General features: G+C 34.8%; 1 protein-coding gene across 2 annotated transcripts in view; it reads right to left on the reverse strand.

Moving 5' to 3' along the window:
- Positions 1–984: 984 nt before the first annotated feature.
- The window catches only part of LMO3 (LIM domain only 3), a 57,662-nt gene continuing 47,268 nt past the window's right edge, over positions 985–11,378 (reverse strand). For both annotated transcript variants that reach the window (XM_062195511.1, XM_062195509.1), the window contains exon 4: positions 985–1,090. In XM_062195511.1, the coding sequence (XP_062051495.1) occupies positions 985–1,090 (106 nt within the window). The remainder of the gene's footprint in view (positions 1,091–11,378) is intronic.

Raw genomic sequence — 11,378 nt, forward strand, 5'->3', positions numbered from 1 at the left:
TTAAGCCATAAAGTTATTCAACCCTTGGCTCCTGTGGAGAGGTTGGGGCAAAAGTTATATAAGAAACGTATCATTTTAAAATCATCTCATAGTTGTGGTAACACATTTTTAAAGTAACCCTTTGGAAAAATTTTACATGATACCCAAAGGCACTAGTTTACATAAGGTGTGTGGCTGAAAAAGCAAAGCCAAGCCATTGTGTAGGTAAGGAGCACAAAAAAGGCTATTAAAAGAATAATGGTTAAGCTTTAAAGTTATTCTAAAAATGGCACTTTTCACGCTGGTATAAAATGAAAGTGCTTTAAGATGAATTTTTATGTATTTTTTTTAAAGCTGATCTTTAACCCCCTGAAAATAGGGAGTTACATTGAGAACACTGATAGACTTCAAATCATAGTGGCAATAAGTAGTGGATGTTGCTAAAATGTGTTGTGTGTCTTTAGTTTTTAATATTTTTAATGTTGATAGACTTGCTTTATCTATCCGTGTATCATTAGTGAGATTTGCTCTTCAACTCTTTACTAGAAAGTTACAGCTCATTTAAAATAGCTGGTAGATACAGAAAGCATAAATATACAGTAAGTTTAAACACTGATTGTACTAAATGCAACAATACAAAGAAGCAAACAGAACACAAATGGTAACACAATAAAACTGTATTACATTTGTGCTTCAAATATTACAATACATTATATACAATAGTCCAAAATAAACATCTCATGCCAGGTGACACAAAAACGAATAGCAAGCAAAGAAATCCAGCAATATGTACATTACTTTTTTCTTTAATAATAAACATTCAACTCTGAACTGGGGCAATTTCACTACATACAGATGCAGTCCGCCTTTTATTCCATATAACCATCCTGCTTCCCTATTTCTACGCTATCCAGAAGGTTCCTGTGTCAATTCTTATATACATGTGGAGCAAAAAAGATAAAAGAATGTAGTGCTTTGTATTCTTAACGGGGTGATGATGATAGATCAGCGAACCTGGGGTGCATATCCTTCTTTCATTAAACCTTCCTCGTAGTCCGTCTGGCAAAGGATCATATTATTCTTTAGGAAAAATTTGTCTCCAACACAAAATCTGAAAATATTAAAAAAAAATTTGTTAAGACCATTCAACTCAGCTCCATAAAGTTGAATATTTATTTTCCTAATAATAGTTTCACATAGTAATTCCCTAAATGTGAAAGCTTGGATTTAGAAGTTGCCTTCATTATCAAAATTAAACCACTTTATTTAATTAAGCATTGCACCAACTTGAAATCCCATTGTTACTTGTAAAAATTCTACATGCATCAAGGTAAGCATTTTGGGCACCAAAGATGATTTTCTTCTTTCTTTCTCACCTTGAGAAAAAAAAGAGAGAAAGAACTAATCTATCTTTAATACTCATTAAAAGAGAACAAAGAATGATAATGGTATTTTCCTGTAGTGATTATGAAAGACTTCATCACAGGCCATTTATCCACTTGATAAAAAAAAACTAAAAGCACAGAAAACAAATCAAAAAATTACAAAATAGTGCATTTTAAAGCTTCCCATCTAAAGCTTCCTTTTATTCTGTTATTAATATGTGATTGAATTCCAGTAATTTGGAAGTGATCATACTGAAGTGACAGTAGCTTTAGCATCCAAATCTGGGCCATCTTCCTTTGTCTGTGGCAAGTTTATCAACTATGAAATAGCAAATGCCACTTCTTAGAGTACTTCCAATTAAACGAAACAGAATAAAGGGAATGTACTCCTTAATATTGTCATGATAAATAAGCCAGTTTCCAGTAGCTAACAATGCATTTTATTTTATAAAGTATTGTTTAATGTGCAAGATTGTAATGTTTTTAATAAGTGTTCTTTTTGTATGATTTCCCAGCGGTGACACTTTGGATACAATTAAGGTCAGCAATAAATGCTTGTGCTGTTTCCAGTACATTTAACAATAAAGTAACTCTGGGAGATCTGTATATATGTTTAATTATAACAATTTAACCTTCAAACAGTGGTGTTTGGTAGAGCTGACCCAGTAAACTCCTTGTAATTATACAAGTTGACCTCACTGACCTTTGATAGTGGTCTCTCTTTATCAGGTAGTCAATTTCGAATGATGTTGAAGCAGAAATCTTAGTGGATAGATTAAATGCTGTAGTGAAAGCCACCCTTTAATGTTTTGTGAAGTTGAGGGTTTAAATGAGGGGCAGTTGGACTGATTTACATTTGCAAAGATTGGAATGCTAGACAAACAGTGAACCTATTTATTTTCCAACTGGGTAGCTTTGGAAATTTATCCTTATTCCAGCTAAGTAGATAGAGGGGAAAATAGTGTAATAAAAAAAGTAGATTGAAAAGAATTAGCTTTCCTCTTAAAGGAAAATTGGTCTGTTTATTTGTGGAATTTACTTTTTTTCCCCAGGATTACTGCCTGCTGATGATGTTGATTGAAAGCACACACTATGCACTCATCTCAAGTCCTCCAGTTGTTTGTGGTCAAGGCTACTGGATACAAGTTTGGGGCTCCCATAATTTTTTTTTAGAAGCCACATACGTCGAGGCCAGCGCCGTGGCTCAACAGGCTAATCCTCCACCTTGTGGCGCCAGCACACCGGGTTCTAGTCCCGGTCGGGGCACCGATTCTGTTCTGGTTGCCCCTCTTCCAGGCCCGCTCTCTGCTATGGCCCGGGAGTGCAGTGGAGGATGGCCCAAGTGCTTGGGTCCTGCACCCCATGGGAGACCAGGAGAAGCACCTGGCTCCTGCCATCGGATCAGCGCGGTGCGCTGGCCGCAACGTGCAGCTGCGGCGGCCATTGGAGGGTGAACCAACGGCAAAAGGAAGACCTTTCTCTCTGTCTCTCTCTCACTGTCCACTCTGCCTGTCAAAAAAAAAAAAAAAAAAAAGGAAAAAAAAAAAGAAGTCACATACTTCGAATAATGCACTTAAAAAGTGATGCTTGAATAAACCAGATTTTGTAGATATCCTAATTACTAAGATATTTTTAATAAAAGGAAGTATGAGTTTCTCTTGTTAGGTAGCCAAATTACATCTTCTCTTTTATGTGAACTGATAAATAAAATAGTATATTAACTACATTTACCGTTCAGAACTATCAACTTATATTACTAATGAAATGAATTTCAACTAATAATCTAATAATAAAATATCACATCTAAACTCAATAGATCCAACAAAACAATCTCATGTTCTAGCTGATGTTACCTAATTATTTTTCTTAACAACCAGCTCAGGGGAATTCTCTTTCAACACCATGTCACCTAAAAATTTTGCTTTAATTTTCTGTCAAGTCCATAATTCTAGCCATGAAATAAAACATCTTTTGTTATCTTGTCATATCATGTCATGTCATCTCATTCTTCCTTTCATAGGCCCTAAAATTGGAGAAATTTCAATTGCAGATTAATAAATTCAAAATAATTACACAGAGAAAATTACAGAACCAACAGCTTGGGAAACTAATCCCAAATCCTATTTATATCACCAAAGCATGGCGTACATTTCACACTTTCCCTGATTCAATTCCCTGGTAAGCTCAAGTACAACCTCTATGAAAGGCAGAGGAGTATACTGCAGTAGGGTTCAAATCCCAGACTTCCACTTCTGATAATTAACTCAGTTTTTCTTATCTGTAGAATCAATCATTTTGACAAGTTTGTAACAAGGAATATAAATTCTTACCTTAATCTTTGGATTTCAGGTAACAGAACCACCTTTTATAAAGTACTTGTCCTGTGCTAACCCTAAGCATGTATATATAATGATGACAATTATTCCTTACATCCAACCTAGAAAGTTATGTAACTGACTTTTTCAGAAGAAAAATCTGAACCTCCTTCCTAGAATTTTCAAAATCTGTCCAAGGTTTTATAACTACTTTGTGACAGAGGATGGAAAATCACTCTGGTCTCCTTGGATTCAAGACCCATGCTTCTATTTGGATGTGGTAAAAACGAGTATGTATAGTATAATGTGAGGATTAAGTGGTTATCCAGATTTTCCTGTTACTAGTATTCCATAGCATAACTCTATTTATTTATATTTAAAAGGCAGAGAGGCAGAGAGAGATCTTCCATCCATTGGTTCACTACTCATAACAGCTGGGATTAGGCAAAGCTGAAGCCATTAGCTAGGGGCTCTATGTGGGTGGAGCCAAGTACATAAGCCATCACCTGCTGCTTTCCAGGGTGAACATTGACAGGAAGTTGGAATCTGGAGCAAGGACTTGAATGTAGACACTCCAATGGGGGATGTAGGCATCCCAAGCTGAATCTTATCTGCTGTGCCAAGTTACTAAAGTCTCCTTTGCATAGCTTTAAAACAGTGAGATGTTAGATATGACAGTCTCTCTGTGTGTGTATGTATGGGAATACTGTGAAATGTTTGGAAAAAAGGAACTAGAGGGTGTTGTTTTTTTTTTTTTTTTTTTTTTTTTTTTTTTTGACTGGCATTGTGGTGCAGAGGTTAAGCCACCACTTAAGATGACTGCATGCCATACTGGAGCACGGGTTTGATCTCCAGCTGCTTCACTTCTGATTCAGTTTCCTGTTAATGTGTCTGGGAAGGTCAGGGATGGTGGCCTGAGTACTTGGGCCCCTGCCACCCATTAGGAGACCAGGATGGAGTCCCTTGTTATTGGGTTTAGCCTGGTCCAGATCTGGTTGATGGAACCATTTGGGTGAACAAGTGAATTGAAGATCTCTTTTTGTCTCTCTCTTCTTTTTGTCCCCCTGCCTTTCGAATAAATAAATGAAGCTTTTTAAAAAGGTTTTTATTTTGGTTTAGAAAGTTTTGAAATCCTTGCATACAAGGGATCTTCAACAAGTTCATGAAAAACACATATTATAAATGAACGATACATGAATTTCAATACTTTTTTGAACCAAAACAGACATCTTTTAATTCCCTTTTTTATGAACTTTTTAATATACTTTTGCATATGGCATACACAAGTACATACAGACAGGGAGTATGAATATTTATCTATAATATCCCTATCTGAAAGATTTTATTACTAGTACATTATCAACTGGAAAAGGTACATTTTACATGCACTTTAATTTACACCTGAAGGTCAAGATAAAACAGATCATGGATGAGGATTATCCCACTCACATATATAACTCTTACAAACAGGCTTAAAAGTTGTATCTAAGAGTAAATTATGATTGGTATACAATTAAGATCAGTATCCTCCTTAAAAATGCTCCACAAGTAAACATTAAGAAATTAGCGAAACAGAAATGCTGATATTAAATGCTTAACAAAATAATCTGTAATTCTGGTTTTATAAGAAAGGCTAATTTCCAATATTATGTAGACAGCTCCTTATGAGACAGAATTGGCAGAGAAAAAATAGTATTAAAGCAGTGATCACCAGAGAATACATAAGTACATTAACTGATCAGGTTTAAATTCCTAAATATAAACTGATAATCTTTCTTATCACATGATACTAATTGCCTGTGGTATTGTCATTTCAATTAGTTTTGTCCTTATTAAAAAAATTAAGGAACAAAAAGGTGCCCAATCAGATTATTAAATTACCAAATCTTAATGTTTGAAATTAACAACAGATTAAATTTCCAGATATTTCAGAGTGATTCTAGTTGACTGCACATGATCTTAGAGACTTGAAACATACAAGAAATAAGTACAATTAATAAATCATCCTTGTAAAACATGGGGCTTAGAATGGTTTTGATTCATAACATCCTTTTTTAAGAAATGAAAATGTTAACTTAGTCATCTGATTTTTTTAAGGTTAATGACTGTCAATTATAATTAATTTCTATTTCTTCCACTTTTTAAAAAGAAGTTGTGATCTAATCCAGTGCCTCTATTTTCCTAATCAGCATCCCTAGATGTCAAAAGATGGAAATTTCTATACTGTGCTGTTTTCAGTACGAGGTTCAGGTTAGATACTTTTTTCATTCTATAAATCTGTGAATAAATTTACTGTCTCTTCTCCATCAACAGTCCAAATGATATTATGCATCTCATCCTTAACCTTTTCTGTACCAAATTACACTTACCTATGCCCCAAATTCTCCTGTAAATTATTTAAAGTCTACTTTACTTGACTCCATGATACTTACACACATTTAGATGTTTTTATTCAGAAAGTAAAATACCCCTTTGGGACATGTTTGAGTCCACAGAGTGAAATCAGATGCCCTTGATTCAAATCTTGAGTCTTCTGTATTCTAACTGTACGAGGGGTCTTCAAAAGATTTTGGGGAATGTGTATTATGAAAAACTGTATGAATTTCACTTTTTTTACATCAAAATACACAGTCCATTTTCCATGAACTTAATGAAGTTCTCTTAACTAGTCTTAGGCAAGTAACTTAAATTTTTTGTACTTTAGCTTCCTTCTCTGTAAAATTAGGCTAATTAAAAGGCCTACTTATGAGTTATTTTGAGTTTTAAATGAGTTAGTACATGGATACCACTTGGAGCAGTGTCCAGTGTATGGTTCTGCTATCATTATTATTTGCTATTTTTCACCTTTCAATCATAAGCTGTTGTGTAGCCAAGACTCTCTCTCGCTTTGTTCTATAGACATAAATTCTAAAATGTCCTTCGTTTCCATTCCTTCCACCGATATTCTCAGACCATGTCAATGCACTTTGTTCTCTTCCAAAGCACCTATTTACTGGCCTATCATTTAGTTTGACATTTCAGATTTTTGCATGAATCTGTAACCAGCACTAGGATAAATGGTCATGAGTTATGTTCCTCTTGTAGCCTTTGCAGTGCCACCATGAATTACACTACCACTTAAGGTGAGTGGCCAATAAATATTGGTTGAAATAGATTTATTCCAGAACACAATAGCTTAAAATAACCAATGTGTTTTAGTTGAATAATTCAAATTTGCACTTCTTCTGACCTTCACTGACTTCCTAACTTTACAATTTCATCTCCTCCATCCTTGCTCTAGTCTCTCTTCCTCCATATTCCGACCAGAGTCCTTAACCACATCTGAGAATGTTGTGCTGCTTTCCATTTTCTGGACACATCAAAGATTCCCATTTGCATGCCTTTCTCTGGTGTTCCATCTGCCTGGAAAACCCTGTCCTCAGTGTTCTGTGGTTTCCTCATTTTCTGCCACCCTCATCAGACACACAGCCTGCATACCAACCAGTTCTAGGGAGTTCTTGCTTAGAACTTTGCACCATTGCCTTTTGATGCTTCCCTCAAACTTCAAGAAGGACACATTTTTCTGCCCTCTTTATAGATCTGTTTAGCATCAATTACACTCTTTTGTGAGGCTTTGATGTCCTATCTCTCCCATTGCTCTGAACACATCTAAAAAATAAAATAGATTTTATCCACTTCAGCTTCTACGGAGCCAAGCACAGTGCTTCCATTCTTTAATAAAAGGAAATATATAATTCTATATATTTGGGGAAATTTTATTCAAACAAGCATACTTCCCCCTTTATTATAAAACCATCACTTAATTTTACAAAATTTTTCTAAGCAGGAAAGGTTTAATCACCTAAAATAAATTAACTTTTTAGGGGTGGGTGTTTTGTCTAGCAGTAAAATGCTGCTTGGGATGCATGCATTCCATATTGGAATTCCTGAAATTACACACCCAGGGAAGCAGCAGGTGATGGCTCAAGTGCTTGGGTCTCTACCAAACATGTGGGAGACATGGATTAAGTTCTGAGCTCCTGGTTTAGGCCTAGCCCATCCCTGGTTATTGTTGGCTTTTGGATCTATATCACCAGAGATGGTAGCTTGCTTGCTCTCTCTCTTTTTCTCTCTCTCTCTCTGTGTGTGTGTGTGTTCATGCATATGTGTCTGCTTTTCAAGTACTTTCTAAAATTTTTCAAAATATTGAGGGGCCAGCGCTGTGGTGGCATCCCATATGGGCTCCAGTTTGAGTCCTGGCTGCTTCATTTCCAATTCAACTCCCTGCCAACTGGCCTGGAAAAGCAGTGGAAAATGACCCAAGTCCTGGCACTCACATGGGAGACCCAGAAAAACTCCTGGCTCCTGGCTTAAGATAGGCCTAGCTGTGGCCATTATGGCCATTTTGGGAGTGAATCAGTAGATGGAAGATCTCTCTGTTTCTCCCCCTTCTCTCTGTAATTCTAATAAATATATAAATCTTTTAAAAATGGCTATATAATATTTTCCAATTCTGCATGAGATTCAAATTGTCATAAAAGATGCTCAAAATACCTCTTGTCTGAATTCTTTTAAAATAGAGAAAACTTCAGATTTTTAATTCAGGATTCACATTTTTAGTCATATCCCTCTAAAAAGAGCAGAAAAGATCTTTACAAAGGACTCACAATCTATTTCTTATCACATTCAGAAATGCTTTTGGTTTTTATGACATTTTGATTTAAAAGTTGATATAATGACTGTCGAATAAAATGTATAAACATGGTTATTTCAATAAAGTTTGCTTAAGGCAAAACACCTATCTGTTACCTATTTGCCTGCTGTTCTATTTGAAAAGGTGCAATCTATGACTATGATTTGGCTACTAGAAGCACGGGAGTAGATTTTCCAAGACCAGTTTGAAGCAAAAGAAGAATCTCGTACATTGAAAACCTTCCATATCTTGGGTAACAAAATTTGTCTGCTTTGCTTGGTTGATGAAGATTAGCTGACTTCTTGCATTCAAGAAGTTTGTCTTGTAGGGACAGAAGTGACAAGACAATAACTAAGTGCTAATTGTGCATAACCAGCACTAAAGATATGCAGTCCCATTATGGCATGTAATAAATGAAGCGAACACAGAAATATATGAGGTCCTTTAATAATGATACTAGAATAGTATTTTGCAGCAATAAGAATGGGAACAGTTTTAGAGTCAAAATTTAGGAGTGTTTGTCATACTTGACTGAGTTCTACCAAGGAGATGGACCTAATTGTGAATGCAACTTTTTATTTCAATGGTGAAATAAAACTGATATATGATTTGTAAATAGCATTAACAGCCTACAATTACTTTGCATCATAATAGAATTTAGGCTGGGTTTAGCACATGAATGATGTCTTAATTTTCTGTGTAGAACATGAATAGAGTAGGTAAGCTTGTCCTGATAGAAAAATGGGCAAAAGGCATAAACAGAGTGCTCCCTAAATGAACAAACAACAAAAGGTCACTAGTAATCAGGAAAATACCAACTAAAATTATAATGAACTATCATCTTTCATCCCCAAGGTTTACAAGGATGTCTTTTTTAGAACATAATTACCAGGGTTAGGCAGTTGTGAGGCAATATATAGTTTTACACATTCCTGGTACGAGAACAATCAGAATAACTTTTTACAGCATTTTGGCAAACATAAGCCCTCAAATTATTGTATTCTTTGTCTCATGACTTATGCTTCTGTAAATTTATCCTGACACAGATTTGGGTATTTGTTTATTTGTCGAGTTCATATTATCCTGATCACATAAAACCTTGTGAAGAAAAAAAAACTGCACATCTGATGATAGAAAAGTGGCTTAATAGATGACGCTTTATCCATAAAACTGAACACAAAATAGCTTCAAATTTAATGAGATAAAAATGTACAAAATATAAATTAAATGAAAGAGTTCAAATATCAAACGTTAGTATTCATTTAAACAAATATTACAAAGGAGACACCTATAAAATATTTATTACATATACAAAGAAAAATGTGTGGCTGGCTACATTCAAAATATTAAAATACTTCATTTTAGAATACTGAAACATGGCCCAATGTTATCCCTTATTCTTTTCTACTTCTAAATTTCCTATGTTGAACTGTAGTCAATATTATTATTATGTAAAGATAATTGTGATGTTACTAGCTGCTCTTAGCAGGTCAATGTGCCAAGTAAACGAAAGTATTCTCTACCAATATATCTTCAAACTACATACACATACAGCTGCAGATAAATGCATCTGTATGGATGTGTGGGTATGTCTGTTTCCATATTCCTATGAAAAATAACATGTGTATTTGCCAATTTATTTTTTAGCCAAATATTACCTTAGGCTGAATGGATCTACACTGATTCCTGGCACTTGTTGCAAAGAATAAAGATGTAAGATTATGTCTTAAATTATTGTCTAGATCAAAATGATATCATAAAGTATATTGTTCTACATTTTAAGACTCTACATTTAGCAAGACACACATACATGTACATCCATATATATTTATATGGAAAGATATAGATACAGATGTAGATATATGAATATTGGTGCATATGTATCTCATAGAAAAATCAAATTAGTGGAATATTATCTGGTAAATGTAAACTATATAATAGAAAAATAACTAACTTTTGAGAATCTACTATTTTAAATAATTTTTTAAAGATTCATTTATTTATTTTGAAATTCAGAGTTACAGACACACATAAACACAGCTTCCATTTGGTGGTTCGCTCTCCAGATGCCCATAATGGTTAGTGCTGGGCCAGGTCAAAGCCAAGAGCCAGGAGCTTCATTTGGGTCTCCCACATGGCAGGGGTCCAAACACGTAGGCCATTTTCTTTGGCTTCATCTGGCTTTTCCCAGGCCATTAGCAAGGATTTAGTTCAGAAGTGGAGTAGCTGGGACAGGAACCAGCACCCATATGGAATACCAACATCACAGGTGGAAGCTTTACTTGCTATGCCACAATGCCAGGCCCTATTTTGCTTAATTTTCAAATGCTGCAAGATTGATATGATGGTCTTTACTTGTGAATGTGGAAACCAAACTCAGAGAGATCAAGTTACGTACTCAACACCACACAGCAAATACTATATTAGCTGATATGCAAGGGTACTTCAACATTGAATAAAAAGAGAAATTTATTTTAGTGCCAATTTTTTAAAATACATGCATGGTTTTTTCATAATACACAGTTTCCACAAGGTTGAGAAGTATGCTTGAGTGGTGGGACTGGAATTAGAAACCAGTCCTTCTATTATTCTACAGGGCTTACCGAGAAGAACAGTATCTTTTAGGACAAATTACTGAGAACTTGATGCAACTGATATTTACTAACATAGTAACATAGTTGTCCAGGTGTTTTCACAGATACTCTCACTGAATTTATTTTCATTAAAACATATCAAGTGTTCTTAATACTTGAAATATTATATTTTTAGAAATGTATACAATTATACTATCCTAACAGTCTCTGTATTTATCAAGTAAAACAGGTACCAGTACTATATAGTTCCCATTGGAAATAAAGGAATTACTTTTAATTAAGAAGAATGTGATTAAGATATAATACTTTGAGCTAAAATACTTCTGAGATTAACTAATCCAGCTCTTTTATGTTACAAACAAGAAAACAGATTCAGAGAGGTAAAATGGTAGGTTGGTTTAATGTCACACAGCTGATTAGTGGCAACATCCAG

Source organism: Lepus europaeus, chromosome 6 (assembly GCF_033115175.1).
Source record: "Lepus europaeus isolate LE1 chromosome 6, mLepTim1.pri, whole genome shotgun sequence".
In the NCBI taxonomy this organism is placed as follows: domain Eukaryota; kingdom Metazoa; phylum Chordata; class Mammalia; order Lagomorpha; family Leporidae; genus Lepus; species Lepus europaeus.